At 43.5% G+C, this 25,115-nt stretch overlaps 2 protein-coding genes across 8 annotated transcripts in view; both read left to right on the forward strand.

Annotated features, from left to right (window-relative positions):
- The window catches only part of Dnajc6 (DnaJ heat shock protein family (Hsp40) member C6), a 146,152-nt gene extending 138,945 nt beyond the window's left edge, over positions 1-7,207 (forward strand). For all 6 annotated transcript variants that reach the window (NM_198412.2, NM_001355179.1, NM_001164585.1 and 3 more), the window contains 3 exons: positions 1,166-1,308; positions 3,674-3,850; positions 4,880-7,207. In NM_198412.2, the coding sequence (NP_940804.1) occupies positions 1,166-1,308; positions 3,674-3,850; positions 4,880-4,981 (422 nt within the window). In that variant the 3' untranslated portion in view covers positions 4,982-7,207. The remainder of the gene's footprint in view (positions 1-1,165; positions 1,309-3,673; positions 3,851-4,879) is intronic.
- A 4,983-nt stretch (positions 7,208-12,190) lies between these two features.
- Positions 12,191-23,772, forward strand: Leprot (leptin receptor overlapping transcript). 2 transcript variants are annotated; one of them, NM_175036.4, is made up of 4 exons: positions 12,191-12,233; positions 16,807-16,882; positions 20,517-20,703; positions 22,246-23,766. In NM_175036.4, the coding sequence occupies exons 1-4, from the start codon at positions 12,218-12,220 to the stop codon at positions 22,360-22,362; spliced, it is 396 nt and encodes a 131-aa protein (NP_778201.1). In that variant the 5' UTR covers positions 12,191-12,217; the 3' UTR covers positions 22,363-23,766. The 2 variants fall into 2 exon arrangements, with proteins under 2 accessions (NP_778201.1, XP_030109282.1); XM_030253422.1 differs by lacking the exon at positions 12,191-12,233 and adding an exon at positions 14,259-14,379 and having other exon boundaries at positions 22,246-23,772.
- Positions 23,773-25,115: the final 1,343 nt, after the last annotated feature.

Consider the following 25,115-nt stretch of genomic DNA (forward strand, 5'->3'; position numbering starts at 1 on the left):
GCATAGTGTAGACATGTTCATGTATTATTTTATAGCATCTTCAAAACCAAAGCTCTATTATAGATGAATAATCTGTGAGGTAGATCTAAAAAGTAATCTCTCAGGTTTTTGAGACTTGTGACAGAGCCTGGATGTGAATTCCAGTCATTTGGCACCAGAACATCTGGCTTTCAGTGTCACCCCAGCTGAGCATGATATCAGTGTTTGTTCACAGCCCTGCTGTGACAGAAATGCATGTGCTGGAGATGTGTGACGTCATGTTTATTCTTCAGTTCTCTGGGGCACTCATTGGACAATTCTGTTGAGCCATGTGGCGTCCCATTCATTATTGTTTTGAGAAGATAGTGGGTGAATGTCTCCTGGGAGCACTTAATTTTGGTGTGCACATATGTGATCTGGCTTCTTAAGAAGAGAGACGGCAAACCATTCCCAACCAGGAAAAAAACAAAACAAAACAAAAAAACACCTTGGGTTGATTACTGCGAACTGTGTGGGCTGCTGTGGTTTTGTTCTGTTTTATTTTCAAATGAACACTGAGATAACCAATCATGCTTTTAGCTCATTCACGTGACAACACGGTACTGTTAACATCACCCTCATTCTCTGGATGAAGAAGCAGAGGTACAGATGCCTGCAACATCCCTGTGATCATAGCTGGATTTTAGACACACAGAGTTTGTTTCCAGGATCTACCTCTTCAAAAAGATACAGAGAGATTTAGTCTGAAGCCAGACTTACAGGGAGAGGGCACTAGGATCCACCGAACCCATCAACTGGGTATAGACAGGAGAGTGATACCAAGGAGGTTGTCAAGGATTCAAGTCTTGGCTCTTGTCTAATTGCTGATGCTAGTTAGTTGTAATCATTGTAGAACCTTGAGTACCTTCATCCACAAAGTTACACTGGTGATGAAATGGGCTTTAATGATCTAGACTCCAGTCCTGGCCTTGCCATAAACACACTGTATGCTTCTGGACAGACCTCTTAGGTTATCTATTCTTCCACTTTCCTCATCTGTTACACAGAGCCTTTAATGTTCCTCACAAGGCAACTATGAAGGGAACAAATGTATGGAAAATCTATACTCCTGTACTCCTGTGAAGTGGCAGTTTGACATTTTGTTTAAGAATAAAAGTTGTGATGGTTTCCAAATATTATGTTGCAGAAGGGAAACAAAAGGCTGCTGACTTTGAAGATCTGCTTTCTAGTCAAGGCTTCAATGCACACAAAGACAAAAAGGGGCCTCGAACAATAGCTGAGATGAGAAAGGAGGAGATGGCTAAGGAAATGGATCCTGAAAAACTAAAGGTGAGTGACCATCCTATAGGACAAAGCCATGTGACAAGTCATTGTGCCCAACCACCTCTCTATTCATTACCTTTGTGTTGGTCATTAGGGACTGAATACTTGATAGATACAACTTGAGGAAAGAAAGATTTATTCTGACCCATGGTCTCAGAAGATTTCAGTTTTGGTGGGATAGGAAAGACATGGCCATGCACGCATGCTGCATGGCTGTTCACTTGGAAACAGACAGGAAGCACAGAGAGGGGCACTGTAGCAAATGGTGGGCAGGTGGAACCTTCAAAGCTCCATTCCTAGGGAACTACTTACTTCTACTAGCTAAGCCCCATATGGGTTTCACAATCTCCCCAAACACCATCCACTGGTGAACAGGGGCTCAAAACATGATCTGGTGGAAAAGAATTTAAATCATAACACCTTCTAAGGGTCCTTACCTCCTATAATGTCATTCACCACCATAAGGGTAAAAAGTCAACACTGATTCTAGGGTAGGACACAGATCTTATCAACTATGGAAGGCACTTCATACTGGCAATCACTGGGTTACAGTGGGTCTCTGAAGCTGTGGTTTGAAGATGGCTATGCTTTTCAGTAGCAAAGTAGCTTTGGGAAGGCTGGTGCATGATGCTGAGTTTGCCCACCAGATGAACAATGGTATTTGACTCTGTAGTTTGGAAGAAGCCTTTAGATTATAAGTATCAGTCATTAGAGTTTAGTGAGAACAATTCACCCTTTGTATTTTCTGTCCACCTTGAGAACTTTCTGTTCTTGGTTGACTGAAACCCAGTTTCAGTTCTCTGTGGATCAAGAGAGAACTATTTCTGCACCCAGGGTTTACCATTCTGAAGACATTAGGCATGAGGTCCACATAGGTTGAGGACAGGAAAGCTAATGACGGTGAAGCCCCTGGCCTCTATCACAGACTCCTTCCACTTTTAAGTAAAGAAGTTCTATTTTTTTTCTTAAAACAAAAAACAAAACGAAACAATAAAAACATCTATTTTTGATTCTAAAGTCTATGTGAGAATCAGTTTTGGAAAGGGAGAATGAGGTTGTTTGTTTGTTTGGTACTTTAAAGAAAAAAGAGGGTCTGGAGAGATGATTCAGTGCTTAAGAATGCTCTTAACCTGAGTTCCTGAGGTCCTGAGTTCAATTCCCAGCAACCACATGGTGGTTCACAACCACCTATAATGTAATGTGATGCTCTCTTCTGGTATGCAGATGTACATGAAGATAGGACACTCATATACATAAAACAAACAAATAAATCTTGAAATAAAAGAAGAAAAGGGAAAGAAAAGAAAAAGAAACTTGTCAGTCAGTGAATCCAAGTTCGTTAACTGGTAGAGGGGATAAGCTCTTCACAGGGAAGGCCCAGAGTGGACAGCTGGATGCAGATTAGCCTGAAGGCAGAGGGTGGCTCTGAAGGTGAATGGCATGAGGACACAGATGAGGTACATAAAGATCAAACTGGCATATGACTTATGGCATGACATACAGCTCTGGAGCAGTAGCTGAGAGCTTAGATCTGATCCACAAGCATGAGGTAGCGAAGGAATGATATAGGTTAAAAGACCTTAAAACTCACCCCACCTTCTCTAACAAAGCCACAATTCCTAACCCTTCCCAACCATTTCCACCAACTGGAGACCAAGAACTCAAATATACGAGACTATGGGAGCCAGTCTCACTCCAACCACTACAGCTTCCATTTAATCACATATTTTCTTTATAAGATGGAGGTTGTTAGTTTGAATCAATGATATAAGGGATCAATTTATTTAATAAACCTTTCGAGCTCTACTCGGTGCCAGGTCTGTTTGGCTACTAAGATAAAGTGATAAGAAGCAGTCCAAGAAACTCTTCTTTCCCATCAATAGCTCCAAGTATTGACGGGAAAAGGTGAACACACATACTCAATAATGAGTGACATATATGGCACGTTTATAGTAGGGTAGGCCCTATTTTTTCCCCTTTGTGGTAGGAGTCAAACCTAGGGCAGGTAAGTATACCACTGAGCTATATCCTAGCACAACTTTGGCCTACATGAAAGGAATATTTAGTGGCTGGAGCAAAGTAGATCCAGGTGTGACCTCATGAAGCTCGTGCTAGGAGTGTATAATTAGCTGTATGAAGGCAGGGAGAAATGAGCTCAAACCACAGAGGTGAACTCTGAAGTTCATGATCAGTTTTTGAACAGTGATGCAGACTAGAAGGACGAGGGGGAAGGTGGGCTTGTGTTCCAGCTAGAGGGGCCTGCTTGCGCAGTTTCCTAGCAACAGTAGCGGTAAACAGTATAGATCTTCAGAGTCCTGGTAGGCAGAAAGCATTTGAGGGTCTTAACCTTTTTGGTTTTTCCTGTTTGCAGATCCTGGAGTGGATAGAGGGCAAAGAGAGAAACATCAGAGCTCTGCTTTCCACAATGCACACCGTGCTGTGGGCTGGGGAGACCAAATGGAAACCCGTGGGCATGGCGGATCTGGTGACGCCGGAGCAAGTGAAGAAGGTGTACAGGAGGGCTGTGCTAGTGGTGCACCCTGACAAGGTGGGTAGCACCTGCCCTGTCGTAGACTTGCCCGGTCCCTGTTTCAGTGTTCACAAGTATAGGATAAAAAGGCATGCTTTCAATTTGCTGATTGACTAAGAAATTTATTTGACAAAACTTACTCTGTGGGTTACTTAAATCAAGTATTTAAACAAATAGTCACAAGGCATGAGGTTGTCAGGAAGCAGTCAAAGCATCCTTCACAAACAATAGGACAAACATTTTATTCACTATGGAGGCTGAGCACTTCAAAGGAAAAGGCTATTGTCCCAGTGGAGGGCGGAATTGTGTCTACCCAAGAGACACCTTAGGGTATGTTTGGAAAAAAGATATTGGTGAGGAGCAATAAGATGTTTAAAATGTCAGTGTGTGTTGCCATCACTGCTCATGGTTTGAGTAAATTACAAGAGCTCAGAAGAGCTCCACAGATCAGAACTTGAGCTCCCACCTGGCCAAGTTCATTGCAGTTTGCAGCCGCACGTCAGACTGAAGTACACCACTCTGCTCTCATTGAGCCGTAGCAGATATGAGACATGAAGTCATGATTGCAGTGCCTTTGGGGAACGCGTGTCTGAAATCCATGTTTGATGTCCATCCCTCCACGCTCCTTATGACTAAATAGGATAATTAATGGGAAATGTTAATTCATGAACTTTAATCAGTCATAAGAGAAGTAAGAGCCCACAGAAACTGGCAAACTGCCCTACTAGAAGGAGTCTCAAAGACCTACACTTTATAGGGATTGGAAAGGGGGAGTTTTGAAACACAGTCAAACAAAGACATCCCTATCATTAACCATGAGATGTGTCTTCTACTGCCTAACAAGCTCCCACTTTTCTTCTTATTGATGGGTTTCTGTTATCCTCTGTGAGCTTTCTGTAGTGCGCAGTAATTAATCTCATGTAGATAGACTGTAAAAAGAGATGTCTTAATGAAAGAACATTTTAATTGCCATTCACAAACTCAGTGAATTTAATATTAGTTTAATTTTGGTCTGTGGTATCTAATTGTGTTTTGTGTTTTCTTTAGGCAACTGGGCAACCCTATGAACAATACGCAAAGATGATTTTCATGGAGCTAAATGATGCCTGGTCTGAATTTGAAAACCAAGGCCAAAAGCCCTTGTATTAATTTGTGAGCTTTTCTATGCTGGCTGCAGTCCTGTGATAATGCTTAGTGTGTACCACAGTTCTGAGATTTTCACAGATGAACCAAAAATTCTAGTAATGTATTTCCAATACTAAACTGTTAATTTCCTCGTGAATTCACTTCTCATGATAAGGAATGTGAACGTTTGGTTTCTTGAAGTCCATAGCACCAAGAGGAACTCTAGTGAGCTGACCTTGCAGAGTCTTGACATTCCAGCCTGTCCTTTGGGAAGCCGACTCAGCATTTTGCCTGGGGAAATAGGACCTCGGCCACCCAAGGTGAAGGCATGACATCCATCTCACTGTCTGAGATTAAGATTTATGAGTGGACATTATGATAATGGGATTGCGTAATGGTTTTAAGGAATTGATTTAGGGATTGTGTATGTGTGGGTTTTTTGTTTTGTTTTGTTTTTAAAGATGTAATTTGAGGAATGGCTTTACACAAACTCCAAGAATATCACCAACCAAGTATTTTTTAATGGAAACTTACTGAAGCCTTTAGCTTCTTCAGTGTGTGTCCTTTGGTCAAGAGCATTAACAATTATTGAAGTGACTTAACGGTGGAAAGGGGTTATGTAGAAATTGAGGAATTACCCCTTTCTTTTCCTGGATGAGCTATAACCCAAGCACATGATAAAGAAATCAGGAGCCCTAAGATGCCAAATCTTGACTCCAGGTCAGGACATTGGGGTACCAGCTCCTTTTTCCTTTAAGTTTGCTGTTGATTGAAGAAAAACTCTTGAACGATACCACCACCATAATTCCAAACCTATTTGAAATCCCCTTCTAATTGTTGCCATGAGGCTCAGTGCTCTTTCTTTTGCTTAGCCAAGAAAACATTCTTCATGGGTGACAGTTTGCAAAGCAGCTTGGCCCATTCACACTTTGTATAGACCTGGCATTCTGGTGACTGCAAGCCAGGGGAAAAACAGAGAAGATAACACTGAGTGCTATTTAGAAGGGTTTGGTTGGGGATAGAGCTGTGGTGTGCCTTCAGATCCAATTGGATAGCTTGCCAGTTGAGGAGTCAGAGTCCCACCCACCCAGTGGATCTGGCCCCTCCCACCCCGGGATTATCTCCGCTGGGTTTGCTGTTGGATGCATGTGAAAACTATGCAAGAATGAAACTTTCCCAGACTGACATCAGCTGGTGGCAGTTCACTCCAGTGCTCAGAGCTTCCCACTTTGCAGGGGAAGCAGCTCCTACTGCTGGGACTTCGCTAGGTCTCTGGGTGAGCACATGTGCGGCATCTATTTATCTATCCATACCTGCATATGAATATGTCTAACGTGCACACACACATTCACAAAGCAGGTGGTCAAAAAGATTATCATGCTGATCTTAAAAGGTTCACATTCAATATTGTGAAAAGCTTTCAGAAGTTGTGTTTCCAAGACAATCATTTTGTTTGTTTGTTTCTGTTTTAATATTCTTGTGACAACTAAGTTGAAAAAGCAGCATGTCAGAAATAATTTTGATTCTATATAGACCTCTTCTCTTTTTTTAAATTATAAAAGTTTATTATTTATTTTACCTTTAACTGATAATGTGAAATTCTCAAAAATATGTTCTCTTTAAAATATACAGTTGTAAACTCTTCAAAGTAAACATAACAATCTAGGTGTTATTTATTAACGTATTATACAATGATGTCTGACCCAGTATGTGCTTGTCCTATTTAAGATTGGAATGTGAGACATGTTGCTGTGACCTGTTTTGTTTTGTTTTTTTGTTTGTTTTGTTTTTGCCTCATTCCATATTTGTAGATATTGTGTGAACTACAGTATATAATGACAATAATTAAGAGGATATTATGTGGCTGTCACATACATTTTGAGATGATAGAACTATATTAGCTTTGTGTCATGTTTGCATAGGTCATTAACGTTCACGGTTTAAATACCATTAAATGTTATGCGATTAGCAATGAGGAAGAACCCTTCCTTAAATCTGGGAGTTTCCCACCGCTCTTTCCCTGATGCATTATGATCCTGGACGCCTGTCTATCTCAAAACTCTTAACACGTGCAGACCAATAGGTTCTGTGTTCCTTTTAAATACCAGGTTGTGACAGTTTGTTGTTGGCCAGATCCACCATCTCATTCATATTTATTGTAATATATTTTTGTTTTGTAAATACATGAAACAAAACAAAATGTCATTGTTCTAAAATATTTGTAATGTATATTAAAAAGGATACAAAATACTTTTAGAAATATACATTATTTTTGTACCTGCGGGAGTACGAGGGGCCAGAGAGATGACGCAGTGGTTAGACGTGCACACTACTCTTGCAGAGGACCTCAGTACCCACACTGCCTGTGTCTTCAGCTGCAGAGGGCTCTGATGCCCTCTTTTGGTTTCCACAGGCACTTGCATTGACGTGCACACACCCCTCCTCTATACACATGATTAAAATAAAATAGATCTTAAACAAGCAAAGAAGCATCCCAAACCAAACAAATGAGAAATGGAGTACAATGGCAAACTTGACAGACACCCTCTAACCCGACTTGCTTTTAAAGATCGGTAAGGGGGAAGAATCTGAAAAGTGTGGAGTACATTTGCACCAAAAGGTAACCTGACAAGATTCTATGTTTATACTTTCATCTCCCAGTATCACTCATGTCTTGAGGCAGACAGACAGACAGACAGACAGACCCCACTGGTCATGTCTGATGAAAACTGTGTTGCAAAAGGACTCAGCATAGGAATCCTGTTCTTACTAGAATATGAATGTGTTTCCAACCACATGTTTGTGTGCTGAGTCAGAGAGACTGATTTACCATCGAACAGAAATGCTGGATATTTTTAAGCCTGAGGACAGAGAGAACATATGCACATTTGTAGACACACTGTTCCAGAGCATTTGAGCCACGGCTTTGCTGATGTGTCCAGACCAGTGGTTTTCAAGCTTCCTAACTCTGTGACCCTTTAATGCATTTCCTCGTGTTGTATTGATTCCTCTAACCATAAAATTATTTCATTGCTACTGTGTAGCCGTAATTTTGCTACTTTTATGAGCTGTGATATAAATATCTGATATGAAATATCTGTGGGAGCCACAACCCACAGGTTGAGAACCTCTGGTCTGGCAGCTCAGGTCAGTACTAGTGCTACTGGTGAGACCACATTGGGTAAGAAGTCAGCACAAAAGTTGAATTTCAGAGGATGTTATCCTAGTTCAAGACATTTTCCATGATGAAAACACCAGCTTATAAAATGCAGGTCAAATCAAGAGTTTTTTTTTTTTTTTTAACTATTCTAAAAATAAGCCATAAAGTTTGTGGAATGGTGATATATGTTGGTTTGAAACTAAAAGAGTAGCTATGAATACTGATTTTTTTCCTACTTAATATCTGTTATATTGACAAATACTTTAAACTCTGAGTCGTGATTTTATCATTTGTAAAATAGATTCCTTACAGGTCTTATGAGGCACCATGTGTGTAAAGTATTACCTCACAGATACTAGCCAATAACTATCAGTACTGCTAATGATAAATAAGACTAGGTGCCACACTGATGGTTTTTGAGCTGGAAATACATGGAGCCCTCAGGTTCAGAAACGGCTCCAGGAATAGGAAAGTCTGCTGGGAACACCTTATTCCTTGACACTTCTACCAGTCTCCTTGGGACGGGGTGAGATCTGGGTGTAGAAAATGACAGATGCTTGTTTCTGTTAGTGTCATAGCACAATTCTGTTTAGGATGCACTGTGACCTTAGAGCCTCCTCTGGGGCAGATGTGTGACCTTGTTGTGCCCTTACATGTGTGGCGCTGTAAGATCTGGAGTTTGAGAAGGGTATTTTCTGTGGACTAGGGGGAGGTGATACTATTTATTATAAACTTACTAATATTTGCTATATCAGGGCTCAGAAAATGACTACAAACTACAGATTCCAGAACCCAAATTTCTCCTATCTCCCTTCTTCTTTTCTTGTATCTCTCATTCTTTTCTAGGCAGATCATAGAGACTAGAATTCATCTTTGCCAAGGCAGGTCATTGAAACCACACCTTTTCCCCAAAGCCAGATGTAAAAACGAAAATCACTCCCAATCTCCTCCCTTTTGCCATAAGAGTTGGCCACCTGAAGTCCTCTCTCATTCTCTGTAGATCACAAGGTCTCTTTTCCAGGGAAGGGTCTTGTGCCATATCTGGAGGGAGCGCTGCACAGAGCAACCAAGAAGAATGAATAGACAGACCCTTTGGATTCCTCTCTTAGTCCATTACTGTTCGGCCAGTCTCTTTCTGGCCCATAATCTTTCTGTGTGGCTGCCAATGCTTCATCAAACCTAAACATAAGATTGCACAGTACACACAGACTTCTTGAGTCTTCTTCAGCCTGCAGGCTTCTGTGTCATTTCAAACTATGATCAAATAAATTTGCTATGATTTTTTTATGTTGTAACCTGCCTTTTGCTATAGTTGTATTGGCCATGAAACTTTATGAATGGTAAAGGGATCACCCCTTTTTTGTTCCCAGAGTTAATATAATCAACCCTTGGTATATGCTATAGATGAGACACTAGTAAATATGTATATTAATATGAAATCAATGAATTGCTTTGAACTCTCTTAAGATAAGGTTTTACTGTTGTTTCTCCTCACTGTCAACCCCTGCCTCCTCTGGGCATAAGATCTACTATGAGAAGAAAGCAACTGATTAATTGCATTAGTGTTTCAAGACTTGGTCTCAGCTTTCCTGTTCCGTGTCACTATTTGAGCTTGAGTTTTACCAACTGTCTTAGTTAGGGTTTTACTGCTGTGAACAGTCACCGTGACCAAGGCAAGTCTTATATAGACAACATTTAATTGGGGCTGGCTTACAGGTTCAGAGGTTCAGTCCGTTATCATCAAGGCAGCAACATGGGAGCATCCAGGCAGGCGTGGTGCAGGCAGAGCTGAGGGTTCAACTCCTTCATCTGAAGGCAGCTAGTGGAAGACTGACTTCCAAGCAGCTAGGGTGAGGGTCTTAAGCCCCCATGGTGACACAACTACTCCAACAAGGCCACACCTCGTAATAGGGTCACTCACTGGGCCAAGCATATACAAACCTTGCACCGACTGTAAAGTGGTGATAATAAAATCTAGTTCGTAGCCTTTGATACTTGAACTCAAGGAGGAAACCCTAAGATTCATCTTAAGGACTCTACTCTAGTCACAGGCAGTCAGACAGTGGCCCAGGTTAAACAGCTGAGTAACATAGGAGGGGGCTGGTCGGAGGGAGATGCAGGTTCCAGTGGCTTTTCTTCTTGTGGAAATGTGGAATTGGTGAGTAGGATGGTTTTTGGTGCAACATCTGGCACAGGAAAAGTCCACTTTCTCAGGTAAAGTACTCAGTCCAGTTGTTGTTGGCAGAAAGCAGTCGGAGAGAAACAAACAGTGTGGTTGAGGGTGGAAGGAGAGTGGGACGGTTTACATCACATAATCTCTTTATTTAAGGTGGGAAAAACCTACCTCCTCACTAACAGATCTCAGTGCTTATAAAGGAGAAGTTAAAAACACAGGTCTGGCAGAGCAATTTTCTGAGTGCTTTTATAGGCACCATAATCCCCCATTTTCACCAGGTACGTTGTCCATGATGCTGGCACATGCCTGACACTGCAGACCCTGTGTACAAGCTTCATCCTGTACACACTCTCAATGGTACAATGGCTTAACTTGTTGTAATGGTTACAATAGTATTAACAGTCTAAAGGAGAACAATTGCTCTATTGTGGTAAGTTATGCAAATGTGCCTCTCAGAATCACTGATTGTATACTAGGTTCTTAGCAGATTAAGCATATATATATGTATATACATATATATGTGTATATACATATTTTCCTTTTAAGTTTAGAACTTCGTGGGTTTTGACTTTCTAACCTTGTCTAAAGAGCTGTTTGGTTCAGTTCCTATTCTTTCTGAACTGCTTTCTGTAGAGGACTTGGACTACTGGATGGTTTCTAAGATGAAGGAAGATTCCACTGAAGAAGGTAAGAATAAGATGGATCTGGAGGAGTGAAAATTGGCCTTAGTTACTTGCAGGCCTGCGTTTATTTAAGGACCTAAAGAAATCCGGACCCACAGAGTTTGTAATGAATGAGGGGGATAGACGGACGCGGTAGTTTACACAAAATGTTAATGTAGTTTGCTACAAAGCAAGCAAATCTATACAAAAGTCAAAGATCTTACATAGGGATATCTCTAATCCTGATTTCTGGTGCTGTCACTCACTCCCGATCTCTACTATATCAGCCACACACTCTCAAAACAAACCACACAGGCACACAGGAAGAGTCGTCCTGGAAGGTAACCTCTCCCCATCCTTATCCCGTGCCCCACTTTTTCCACCAGTCCTTTCAGGCAAGTTTCCTAACAGCCAGCCAGGGTGATGGTGAGCATCTAGAATCTCCTGAGGCAGAGCCTGGGCCCCAAGTCACGACAGTGAGGAAGGGATGGACCCCAGATTGAGAAACAGGGCTGAGATGTCTCAGAATCCAGGATCCCCCGAAGAGTTAAAATAAAGGAGTTATTCTGAAGTAATCAAAGTGGGAGGGGGCTGAGACTAGGAGCGGAGTTCCCGGCCAGCGGGGCGGTGCTGAACAAACTGGGAGACTACTGGAATGAAGTTCTGAGTGGCAGGAAGTAGGACCAGTAGAGTCCGAGCTATGAGTGGCGGAGGCGGGATCAGTCCAATGGGGTGGAGTTCTGCATGGCGGATTGGGATCCGTGCTGGCAGGGACTGAGCTCAGCCAACTGGGGGCGGAGTCCGCGAAGTGGAGGAAGGCGTTGGGGGAGGGTCTCCATGAGCTGGAGGCAGGATTATGTGCCAGAGTGGCGGAACTGTGGGCCGAGCGGAACCGGGCCCGGCAGAGGAGGAGCTCAGAGTGGCAGGGATCAGAACCAGTATAGGAAATACTGAGTGCCTGTAGGGCAGAATCTGGCATAATTGGGTGTGAGGTTGTAATTGGCAGAATTCTAAACCAGTAGGAATCAGGTTCTGCATGGATGGTGGGATTGGGCTTCTGGGGGCGGGAAGCCACGGGATGGGGCGGAGTCTAAAATCAGGGGCGGGGCCTAATGAAGGGGCGGGGCTCCGTTGGTTGGGTAGGAAGTCAATACCGTCAGGGGGCGGGCCGGGCTTTGGATTCGCGCGCCGGCCCTGGCTAGTCTGGGTGTGGGCGGCTTTTGGAGAAAGCCGGAAGCAGCGACAGCCCCAGCTCCAGAGACATGGCGGGCGTTAAAGGTACACTGCGACCCTCGCCCGCGGCTAGTGGGTGGGGTCGCTCCTGGCTCCAGGCTGCATGGCGAGCAGCCTGTGTGCGGGTGTGCGAGTTCCTGCAGACCGCGGCCTCCCGAATGCGCGGCAGAGGTGTTTTGCGGAGCCTATAAACGCTCGCGCCCACGCCCACGCCCGTCAGTTCCCAGGCGGGGGCTTCTCCCGTGGGCTGTACGTTCCACAGTGGTCCCCTGGGCTTTTCAGTTCTCCGTAGGTCACATCAGGGTCCCACATCCTCACCTTCCTGCCCCGCCGCAGTTTCCTGTGGCTTACAGAGGAGCCTTTGTGTCCAGGATGTGTGTTGGAAACTTGGTCCTGTTGTTCCCTTACGGTTTTTCTCGCTGGGCAGAATAATTTCGGGCGTGTGGCACTTTGGAAAGTAACCAGAAATACCCTATTCGACGCAACCTTGGGGCTGCAATTAGATGGGATTTTAACAAGACTTTTCTTGAGTGTTTACTGGTCTGTGAACAGAGCAGTATGTGCTGTTTGTGTTCTTGAATGGTGATGAAAGGAGGGTACCGAAAGATTATCACCCTGATCTGTGTGAATGCAGAGCTTTGGGCGTTGGGTGGGGACAAAGTTACTGGAAGGCTTCCTGGTATTTGGATTTCTGGTCATCCGCACAGAGAAGACTTAATTTATCTCTGTGTTGGACTTCCTTTCTTTGAAAACTATCCACAAAGACCTTCCCACTCACCAACATCTGTAAGATGGATACAGTGTATACTCATGTGGATGCACTGTACATTATCTGTGCACAACTAGTAACAGACATAGCTAACCATTTTGGGGGGACTTTTGTATTTCAAATCAAAGTAAACATGGTTTACTTGGGCAATGTCCACTGTATGACGTATCCATTTGAAGACAGTGTAGAAAGCATGTAAAATTGTGTCTCACTACTACAGAGTGTTCAGTCCTGGACAGAAAGTACAAAGTAGCAACAGTAATTTATGGGCCTATGTAGTGAAAAGGAACAAAGGCTATGAAGTAGACAAGAGCACAAGGAAGTAAAACTTTGCCCATAATTCAACTGTTATTGAGAAACTATGCTGGAGACTTGGGATAAAAGATAAGTGAGAAGTTTGGACTGAGTTGATTGCCGAAAATAATTATATTGCTGTGTAAGAAAATGATGTGTGCTCTGACAGTTGAGAACATAGAGATAATATAGTGGAGGGAATCATGTTGCTCCAAAAGATATGTTTTAAGTTGTAACTCCCTGCTGCCAAATGAGGGTGTGGCCTTGTTTGCAACTAGCAGATGTTATCAATCTAAGGTTGCCTTGTGTGATGTCCTTCAGATAAGGGGGGAGGGGGAAAGCACAAAGTAAGGATTGAAGCAGAGGGCCCCAAGATGGCTTGGTAGGAAAGGCACTTGCTGTCGAGCCTTAAGACCTGCGTTTGATCCCTGGGACCTACCTGGTTGAAGGAGAGAACCAACTCGAACAGGTTATCCTCTGACCTCCACACTTGCACACGCAGTATGGTGCATGGCTACAAGTAGATAGATAAACGTAAATAAGTAATTTTTTAAAAAGTAAGAGAAACTGGAGTGCCGTAGCTGCAAGCCAAGCAGTAGTATAGACATAGCAGCACTGGGCAAGGAAGTTTGTTCTCTTCAGAGACGCCTTAATTTTAGAAGCCTAACTTCAGAACCGAGAGAATTCATTCCCTTTGTTCAGAGCCACCCAGATTGTAGTAGTTCGATGTGAAGCTAATATGAATGACCACTCTATGGGGGGAATAGAAGAGGCGATAGTTATGCTGAATTTACAGGACTCTGTAAGGCTTGGGTTAAGACCAGGATATATTCATGACTGGGGCAGAGGCCATGACAGAACACATCTTATTCTTCTCATTTTCCCAGGCTCTTGGAGGCAGAGTAGGGAGGATTGAAGCTGGAGAAGGTAGGGGTCAGATGGTAGTGAGCCTCTAGTGACAACATGCAGGCTGTGAACACATTTGCAATGGGTAACACACACAAGTACCTACTGATGTAGGTGGAGGAAGGACTGGAAGAGGCTCAGTTTGGCAGCAGACAGCGAGCATACATCCAGGCTACCCTGCGCAGAGTTCAAGAGAAGACGGGAGTTTTGAATGAAGTCTCGGTAAAATGAGTTATTTTGATTTGCTGTAGAGCACAGCTCTGGTTTCAGCCCTCTAAGATTGGTCTTCAAGAGAAGATGAAGCGTGTGTTGGGAGGGTGGGGGTGGGGGTGGGGTGGGGTGGGGTGGGAGAAGGAGGTTATTTTGCATGTTGGATTTGAGCTCCTTCTTGGCTTTGGCTCTGTGGCACAGTAGTCCAGATTAGAAGTGGAGTTCTTAGGATCTCTTGTGGGCCGGAGCCTTGCATTTGGGTTGAACTCAGCTTTTCAGCAGTCATGTGTGAAGCGAAAAGAGATGGACTTGAATTGTTGGTTAACTCCTACTGTAATTAAGAAATGGCAGTGTGCTGGCAAGATGGCTTAGCAGGTAAAGGCTTGCACACAAGCCCAGTGATCTCAATGCAATCCCGGGATCCTATGGGAAGGTGGAAGGAGAGTACTGATTTCATAAGATTGTCCTGTTTACATGTGATATAGCAATATACACCCCCATTGATCATATACTCAGTTTGAGAAGAGAGGGGGTAGGCAGGAATACAATTTCTAAACACACACACACACACATGCACATGGCTTGAAGGCAACCAGCAGAAATAAAGTTGTGAAATTTGAGAGATGGTTTGGGAACAGAAAGAAGAAGTAGGTGTGTGGTTCGCATGCTGTAGGTTCCCAGCTGAAAGAGCGAATGTTGTAGGTAGTCTGATACAGAGAAGGGTCAGGGCTACAAGGGAAAGCCCAGGCAACTTCTGAACTGTAAGTATTTGTCCATTAAAAATACCATATTAAGAGGAAAAGATACAAACTACTATAGAAATTCCTTCGTCATCTCCTGACATCTGTATTCACCAGGTTTCTTGGAAGGGATATTAGTATCTTTCTATTAGACAGCTTCCCTAAATATCTTAAGTAAAAGAAAGCAACAACAACAACAACAAAATCTTAATAAGTCAGTGACTAATTATATTAGGGATTTTCAGAAGACAATTGAAATGACCCAATGTCTTGTGCTTTGAGATATCATTTTATCAAATAATATAGCTAGGTGAGTGGAGACCTCCCATAGCCAGCATTGGTTGAGCCTCTTTTGCCAAGCACTGTGTATAGATTACCTAACCTAATTTCCATAAACCCGGTGAAATGGGACCATCTTTGTCATTTTACAAGTAAGAAACTAGGCTCAGAGAGATCCAGCTGCCTGAAGTCATACAACCAACTGGTTGCAGAATGACTATCTGAAACCATTTGGTGGCTGAGAGTCCACCTGATGGGCTTCACATAGCAAAGTGGAAAGGGCAAATTCATATGTTCAGATGTGGGTTCAGTGTGGGTAGGGAATAGATACAGTGGGTGGTCGTTGGGAATTGTTTCCTATGGAAGCATGGAGGCACTCTTCCAATACTTGAAGTGATTGTAGTTTGAGCACATGGAGACTATTTGGGATCTAATCAGGGAAAGAGAGCAGTCAGCGTTCAGAAGGTGTCAGCATAACTGCCTACGGTTGTGAGTTCCCTTCACCGCTGTTGACAAGCTTCGCTGACTGACTGTCCTCGTTTGGCAAATATAGAGAGAACCCATGTAGTAGTGGCAGGCTGCTGGGGTGGCAAGAGATCTTTCCACCTTTGGTGGTAAAGTGGTGGACAGAGGCAGGTATCTTAATCACTTTGGGCTACTCTACCAAATGAACCAGAAACTGTTAGGCTAAATGACTTAATCCTGAGTTCGGAAGGCTAGGAAGAGACAGAGCAGAAAAGGAGAGCTGTAGTTTGTTTCTCTCATGTTAGGACATTGATTCTGTCAAAAGAACTCTACCACCATGTCCTCAGCTAAATCTAAGGACCTCTTAATATGGCTGTGCCTGCCCATTATCCTGGCCATTGAGCTATGGAGGCAGGAGAATCTCAAGTTGGAAGATTTAAAAGGTACATAGACATTCAGTTATACAGGTTGTATTCATTTGATAGTCAGATGTAAATTAGTTAATGAAGTAAGTCCATTGTTCCATTTGCTTTCGTTTGTGACCTCTCCTTATATTTTATATTCAAACTTTATGTGCGGGGGGTATGCACACCTGTGGAGGTTAGAAGACAGCCTGCCTGCCGGAGATGGCTTCTTCTACCATGTGAGTCCTGGAGACTGAACTCAGGTCCCAAGGCATGGCAGCAGGTGCCTTTATCTGCTTAGCCATCTGCCAGCCCCTTGCACCTCTTTAAGTGAAAATGTGTTGAAATATATTCATATGCCATAAACTCAGCCTTTTAGAATGTAAAATGCTTTATCATCTTTACAAGGTCATGCTGCCATCGCTGCCCTCTAGCTCCATGACATTTGTCATCCCCTAAACAAAACCCTGGGCCCATCAGTGCTTTCTGGACCCGTCTCCCCTAACCGACTACCGACTAGAACCTTGAACCTGTGGTTGTGTTTTCTACAGCTCTCGTGGCGCTCTCCTTCAGTGGGGCAATTGGGCTGACTTTTCTTATGCTGGGATGTGCGTTGGAGGACTATGGGTAAGTTGTCTTGAAAAAGAAATCATAATGTGTATGTGTCCATGTCTGTGTGCAGTTGTGTGTGGAGGTGATGTGTCTTCCTCTGTCTCTTCTCTACCCTTATTTTTCCCACCTTACTGTTTTGAGACTGAGGGTCTAAGTGAATTTGGAGCTTGCTTATTTGGCCAGACAGGGTAGTGAGCTATGGGGGTTCTCCCGCCTCTTCCTCCCCAGTGCTGGGGCTTCAGGTGTGCGCCGCTGCATCACACTTTTTACATGGGCACTAGGGCTTGAACTCAGGTCTTTGTGTTTGCACAGTCAGCACTAACCTACTGAACCATTTCCCCAGCTCTCGGGGGAGCTGCTTTCTGGGTCTCTGTTCCTGTCAAAGCCTGATCAGTGCAGCCCACGCAGCAGTGTATGAGTTGGTGAAGTCCAGGTTAGGAACTCAACCCCTTCAGACACCAGTGTATTTGTGTAGAGAAAAGCTCTTTTCCAAGGAAAAAAAAAAGATACATTCATTTAATAAATAGTTGTTACATTCTGAGTCTGGAGCAGCTGCATGTGTGAGAATGAGTCCTGCTCCCAGGAGCTTGAAGTTGTAGTCAGGAGGAACAGAGAGAGTGGACATGTGCATTTCTCACGAGCAAAGACTTAGTGGGTAAACGAGTCTCTCTGAATCACAGGCATAGGGAACGATCGGTAGCCTTCATCCTACACCCCGCTCGAGGAGGATTAATCAAGCAGGTAGATGCCTCTTTGGGGCATCATATGCATTGTAGAGGAGGTTACATCATTTGTCCCAGACAACAGGGATTAGCCCAAATGTGAGGCTAGGTAGGAGACTGGAGTCAGGGAATGCTAAGGGATCACTGTAATAGATGAAACTAAATTGGTGGCAGTAGGTTTTATAAACTGATATCAGGACTCAAACCAGTTCCCACCAGCCGTGCAGGTGAGTGGCTTGAACACCTTGACCTAAAATGTGTGACTAAGACCAGCTGGAGCCAGTTAGTGTGACCTCTGTCCTAGGTTTTCTGTTGCTGGGATAAAATACCATGACCAAAGGCAACTTAGTGAGAAAGAGTTTATTTCAGTTTTTAGTTGTAGTTCATTTTAAAGGGAAGTCAGGGCAGGAAGTCAAGTCAGGGACTGGAGGAGGCAGGAACTGAAAGGCCATGGAGGAATTCTAGTCACTGGCTTGTTCCTCACTGCTTGCCACCCTGGGACCACTTGCTGGGGTGGCACCACACAGAGTGGACTGTGGACTTCCACAACAATCATAAATCAAGAAAACACCCTGGAGGCTGGCCTGGAGGCCGGTGGTTCTCAGCCTTCGTAATGCTGCAGCCCTTTAGTACAGATGACAGCTCCTCATGTTATAGCAAACCCTCACCATAAAATTACTGTGTTGCCACTTCATAACTGTAATTTTGCTACTGTCAACGAATAGTAATAAAGCTGTATATTATACAGGTTCTCTGATATTTGATCCTGCAAAGTGGTCATGACCTATACATAGGTTGAGGACTGCTGCTCTAGGCCCAACTTATGGAAGTATTTTCTCAAGTCAGAATCCCTCTTCTCAGATGACTCTAGCTTGTGTCAAGTTAGCAAGAAACTAACCAGAAAAACGTTGCTGAATTCAAATCTACTGTGGAGTTAGAAGTGATCTTGCAAATTGTTTAAATATGATGTAAGCAAAAGCATTTGTTGAGAGTTTCCACAGCTATTACTGTATTATCGTTTAGGGATATTTTATTCCCCTTCCTGACTGAAAACCAAAGCCCAGAGTACCTTGCTGATTATACAGCAGTAACTGGCAGACATGGCTGTGGCTCTCTGCTCTGACTCTTGCCCTGTTGTTCCATGGCACTGTTGTTCCGGGACTAATAGAATCCAGGTGTGTGAGTTCCCTGTAATGTGCTATGTCTCCGTAAGATGAGAACAGCACACATCATTGCCACCGCGAGGAAACTCATTGCATGCCTTTGCGACAGTAACTTGGGATTTTCATCTGCATCAGCAGTTGGCAGCCTGGCCAGGATTTTAAGGCTCTACTTGTGCATCACAGAGGCAGAGTGTGGAGCTGAAGAGACCTGTGGTCGCCCAGCTTGGTCTCTTACAGATAAGAGTTTGCCAGTCTTTGGCCTTCCCATTTTGTAAATAATATTATGTTTAAAATTTGTATATGAAAAGACTACTCCAAGTGGGGGGCTTCAGAAAACTGATACACTTTTCTAGGAAGAGTGCAGGGCTCTTTGCTGAGAGACGTCAGGTGACAGTTATGTCCCTTTTCTGTAGCTTGCTTCCTCACTGGCTTTGTCCTGACATCACCTAATAGCTCTTGCAACAGTACTTTCTGCTGATTTCTGGAATATATGTCTGGAATCTCTTCACTTTCAAATGAGTTTTCAAATGAAGAGCCCACGTTCCTTGTTTGTACCCAGAGTCAGTTGCCTGAAGGACCCTCCCTTCTGCTTCCTGGTTATCATCCTGACTGAGTTCCTACATCTGTGGCATCACCCCAGCCTGCTCAGGGCTGCTTGCTGTGTGGGTGGCTCTGCATGATTACCATCTGCCGATGGTGTGTCTGTTGTTGTTCTGTGTGTTTATGATAGTGACTGGCTGGTGGGTTATTTTCTTTAATGGGTGTCTAACTGAAGGCAACAAGAATGAACCATTATTTTGAAAGTACTTATAGGGAAAACCCAGTTGGAAATTCCGTGAGAATCCTTAGCAACTGCAGGTTGTTTTGCTTTGTGTTAGATTATATTTGCAATCTACTACTGTACAGGTGGGGTTGGGTGCATCTAGCGAGCAAATGTACATTTTCCTTCCACACTAAATGTCTTTTTTCCCTACCTTTTCATCAAGTACAAATGGAATGTCCCATTCTAGGCTCTGGGATAAATGGAGATTGACTAAGACAAATCATATCTCTGCTGTAATGATCACAAATGATGCTGTGCAGAAAGGTAGAGAAATGCTGTAGGCAAGGATCAGCTGGGGTCACCTTCAGGAAGAACACAGCCGTGAGCAGAGCCCAAGGCAGGCTTGAGACCAGAGAGTGACGAGAGAAGACTGCGGTGGCTGTAGGTTCAGAGAATGAGGGTGACGTGGTCCAGAGTGGATAGAGGAGGAAGCAGACATAAGGTAGCAGATAAGAAGCCTCACTTGTGGCTCTTCTAAGTCATTAGAAGCTTTCATGCATACATGCACTCAAGGATCTTCCTGAAGCTAGCTCATGTAAGCCACTGTACTGCGTTCTGTAGGGAAAGCAGAGGCGCATTTTTACGATTCTGTCCTTAGAGTTGCTCATCAGGGCCAGTGATGCAGGATGCAGCTCAACAGTAGAGTGCTTGCCTAGTATGTACAAAGTCCTTGGTTCATTCCCCCGGACTACAAAAACCTGCAGATCTCTAACATATAAAACAGTTGTTTCTCAATCATACACTGAATAGTTGTTTCTTAATATAGGCTGCATATGTATTAGTAAGAAAGAATATTTATCTATGCTTGATAGAAATAGCATGTCTGAATTTCATAATTGATTAATGTTTTTACATTTGAAATAGCCATGTTGAAACAACAGTATGCCTCTGAGTTAAGATGTAACTTTCTTTTTGGTTTCATCCGGGTTCCCTGAAAACAGCGTTTACTGGCCCCTGTTCGTCTTGATTTTCTACGTCATCTCCCCCATCCCCTACTTCATTGCCAAAAGGGTCACATATGACTCCGACGCGACCAGCAGTGCCTGTCGGGAACTGGCGTATTTCTTCACCACTGGGATTGTTGTTTCTGCCTTTGGACTTCCTGTTGTTCTTGCTCGTGTGGATGTGGTGAGTTCTGGTTTCTGTTGTTTTACTCTGGTCAGGGTTTGTTTCAAGGGCCTGTGTCTGAGGCCTCGAGTTTATTTCCGTTGCTTTGGCTCTCTTTGGAGCCGTTTGTAGCTTTCGTTTCTCTCTCCTATTGGTCAGAGTCTCCGTCATAGCTTCAGAATGCTTTCCTGGTTTCTCTTACAACTTTTAGTCAAAGCATATGATGTCTTGCTTTTTCCATACTAAGTTATTCTCTATAGTCATTCTTATATTCCTGCCTCTTAAGCCATGGGGCAATCCATAGAGTCAGTCAGTAGAAAGGCTTTCCCAATCACAAAGTGAAGGAAGGGCATATCAAAGGAGCCAGGGCCTGACTTCTCAGGAACTCTGGGATGTACTGAGGGATAGCCAGTGAGTGACCCAGTGCGGGCTTTTGTTTGTTTTTTTTGTTTTTTGACTGGCAAATAAAGATTGTGCTATAATTTATTCAGATTCTTTGACTTGCCTGCTTTTTGTTTTTATTCTGTCAACCACATTGGCCATCAGAAATGTACAATTTTGTTTATTCATTTAATATGAAACTATCTCATGGACATCTTCTATTTATGAAATGCCAATAATAAAAACTACACTGTCAGCACTCAGAGAACACGTTGGTGGCCTGTGAGGATGTATGCTAAAGAATACTGCATGTGGGGAGGGAAGCTGGTAAGAGTTCCATAGGAGGACCAAGAGAGAAAGGCCAGCTGCTGCTCCGTAAGGGCCTCTAAGGCCAAGTAGGAGTCTGATTAAAGTAGGGAAGGTTGTTGGAATAGCACACGAGTGTGAAAATGCAGTGTGTGGCATAAAGAACAGTGTCGTGTGATAAAGCAGAAGGTAAGATAAGAGCAAGGCCAGAAAGGTCTCTGAAGTCTGCTCAGCCAGAGCCCCTAATGCTGCCTCAGCTTGAACTTTACTTAAGCACTGAGGAACGCTGATGCTCTGAACACAGGTGGCTCTGGCCTCATTCGTCAGCCTCAAGTTTGTGGTAAGTCTTCCTACTTCAGCCTTGGGGTGGTGTTTGGAGAAGAAGCTTTCATAGATGTTTCTGTTGGTTAACTTGAAGCAAAAAAAAAAAAAAAAAAAAAGAAAAAATGCCCACTAGAGGGCACTCTCATCCCCAGCTATGACTCTATAGAACCATCTGCCCAGCTGTGGATTATTGTTTACAGTGTATCTTGCCTAGAAAAGAAGCAAACAGATTCGTAACTTTCCAATTTCTGTTCTTTGTGAAAGAGGTATTTGCACCTCATGTTGGATCACTGATAATCTTGCTCCATGTGTTTTTCTTGAGGCAGTTACTGCAAACTGAAAACAACCATGAGTCTCCTCAGGACGATATTAAGGATGCTACTAGACTTAATTAACAAGCGTTGTGGAATCCATTAAACATGACCCGGAAGTTCTCTGTCCTCCACCCATGACATTCCTAGCCCCTTAGCAGCCTTGTGTCATGCTTCAGTGCGGTGTCTGATGTAGAAGAATACAACCTGAAAAGGACTTATCCCTTCTTTTGTGTTTCAGATCAAGTGGGGAGCCTGTGGTCTTGTGCTGGCCGGCAACGCTGTCATTTTCCTCACAATTCAAGGCTTCTTCCTCGTCTTTGGAAGAGGAGATGATTTCAGTTGGGAACAGTGGTAGCCCCTCCTCCCCATGGAAAGCATTGAGTCTTAGAATTTGTACTGTACGTATATGTGTGCACATGTGTTTCAGATTTGAATATGCTGAGTTTTTTTATACCTTTATATCATGATCATCTTAGGGAAGATGTTGTAAACAAAAGATGAGTTTTACTCCTGGCACACAGGTCACTCCATTGACTCAAAGTGAATTATTTTTATCTTCTAGCTTCCAGAAAGCCTGTTACTATGGCCTTGTAGACAGCTGCTCACTTATCCAGGGGGTCTAAACCTTTTGCCTTGGGTTAGGCTTGGGAGACACTGGGGCAGATCTCCTACAGCCCAAACATAGGTGGCGCTCTCCCTGTACACTTAGACTCATCTCATCCACACAGAGCATCAGCATCTGCTAGGAGCCCATTGGGGATGCAGGGTCAGACTGGGTAACTTTGATGCGATTGCACACTTGGCGCACGCACATTGACGGGTGAGGAGGTTTGTTGTAGAGGAATAAGCATCATAGCTCCCCTGCCCTCTCTGGGTGTTGCATGCTCATTTGCAGGAAAAAAAAAAAAATCACCTGCCCCCTGCTGTGAATGAGTTCAGACTTCAGGTGTTTCTAACATGTTCAATACTTGTGTTGTTCCTCAAATTTGGGGGACCTGTTCTTAGGCAGGAACAGATAAGTCATCCAAAAGGCAGTGGCTGATTGCTCAGAATAAGATACAAAATAACCAAAAAACCCCTCTGGGGTGCAAGGAGGGAAACTTGGCTGGAATGGTCCCTACTTTAAGTGGAGGGCAGGATAGACAATTCTTGGAAATGTCCCTCTACGGTGCCTCCCATCCCCCATGCAGCATTTGGTTTGCTCTTGGTGGTGGGTCTCCTGAAGGGTATGAGGCAAGAGTGAGCAGAGGGGAGGGAGTCACTGAAGTTACACGCTGGTGCACTTTTCATCCTTGATATTGAACTTGATGTCACCTCCACAGGACACACAGGGATCCACATCATTTTGGTTCTTATAAACAGTTTTTCTAGCTCATCTTTTTTATCTGGAGCCTACTGGGAGAAGGAAGTGAGAACTACAAGCACCCAGTCAGGATGCCATCAGCGGTGTTTAAGCATTGATGCTGCTCGCTAATGAGTGTCCAGAGCACTCTCCCTTGAGGCTTGCGGTCCAAGGAGTCAGCATCCAGGCCAGGGCTGGTGTGACGCTGGGACCAGCAGGTGAATGGACAGAGGACAGTGTGCAATGTTATATTTTGGCCTTGTGCATGACATTATGTTTTGAATATTTTGTGTACAAATAGAATTGTTAGCGTTGTCATTTCTAGTATTTACATTAGAAAAATTATTTAGATACTTGATCATTTAACTGGCATTTTTAATCATGACACTTGCTATTGTAATAAATTTGACTTTTAACACTGAAGGAGAGTTGCATTTCATAAATCTTTAATCTCCATTTACCTTGTGTTAAAGATGAGTGACAATCTCTTAACACTTTGGAATGGACAGTTCTGAGTAGTGATCCTGTCTTGGAATGGACCTCTGTGATACCATTTTGACCGTCCAGTTGGCTGTAATAACTTTTCTTTCCCCATGAATTTATCTGACTATTTTTGGAAGTGTCTTGGTTGTTTGATTACCTCAAATAACCAAGATGGCTTTCATGTAGGAGCTTAAAGTATCGCTTTTTCCCTCTTCCTTTTCTCTTTTTAAGATAGGGTCTTACTCAGTAGCCCAGGCTACCTTTAAGCTCACTTGATACTTCTCTTTCACCCTCAAGCACATAGACCGTATCTGGCTTAAGAGTTATCTCTTGATTTGATTTCTGGAAAGATGGAAGATACCTGTATAAAGAGTATGTGAGAGGCTGGAGAGCTGGCTCAGTGGTTAAGAACACTTGGTGTTCTTGCAGAGGACCTGGGTTCAGTTCCCAGCACCCACATAAGTTGACTCAATAGTAATTCCAAGGTATCCAATGCCGTATGGCTCTGTGGGTACCTACACACGCATGCACATACACAGGCACACAGGCACCATACACACATAAAATTAAAGTATTTGAAGTGACAGATTATTATTAGATTTGCTGTGTGTCTACAAGAAGCATTTATTCCACAGTGCCAAGTATTATAAGCAATGCTAGCCATATAGGAATATTTATAGTTTTTTTTTCCTGATCAGAATGGTGGATGTCTTTCTTTCCTTCCAAGAAGCAGCCATTCATATATTGTAGAATATATTTATAAATTCTGAGCATATTGATTACATTTGTAAAATTGGGAATATACTTTAAAGATTTACCCACAAGTAAGAATTCTCATGACAAGACTGACATATTCTAGCAACTAGCTGATAGGAGAATGGAAAACACAAGTTATTATGAGTGGGCAGGAGCAGGTAAGCTGTGTTGACCCTGACCTGTGAGGCTGAAGGTCTCTACCCAAGTGTGGAACAGGAATTCTGTTCCAAAGGTGTGAAGAAGTTTTGGAGGAAGACGGTGGGAGTTTCCACCTCTTTTTCAGAACAAGGCCTTTCTTCCTTGCTTTTCACTCTGCTTCCTGGGGCCCTTGCTGTCTGGGCACCTTCCTGTGAGTTTCATGACTTCCTCTTCCTACCCTGTCCTTCCTCCCATCTCTCTTCCTACTTAAACTTTACCCATCCTCCGCCCCCTGCTTTCTCCCCATTAATCAGCTTTCCAGGCACAGCTGACAAACCATGTGCTGTGGAAAGTCATCTGATTCAGTTTCTCCACAGAAGGAATTTCTT

The sequence above is a fragment of the Mus musculus genome, chromosome 4, assembly GCF_000001635.26.
Source record: "Mus musculus strain C57BL/6J chromosome 4, GRCm38.p6 C57BL/6J".
In the NCBI taxonomy this organism is placed as follows: domain Eukaryota; kingdom Metazoa; phylum Chordata; class Mammalia; order Rodentia; family Muridae; genus Mus; species Mus musculus.

Coding starts and splice junctions, on each gene's coding strand:
- Leprot (NM_175036.4), top strand. Junction 16,883..20,516: donor TGTGCGTTGGAGGACTATGG/GTAAGTTGTCTT, acceptor CCCTGAAAACAG/CGTTTACTGGCCCCTGTTCG. Junction 20,704..22,245: donor TTCTTGCTCGTGTGGATGTG/GTGAGTTCTGGT, acceptor TTTGTGTTTCAG/ATCAAGTGGGGAGCCTGTGG.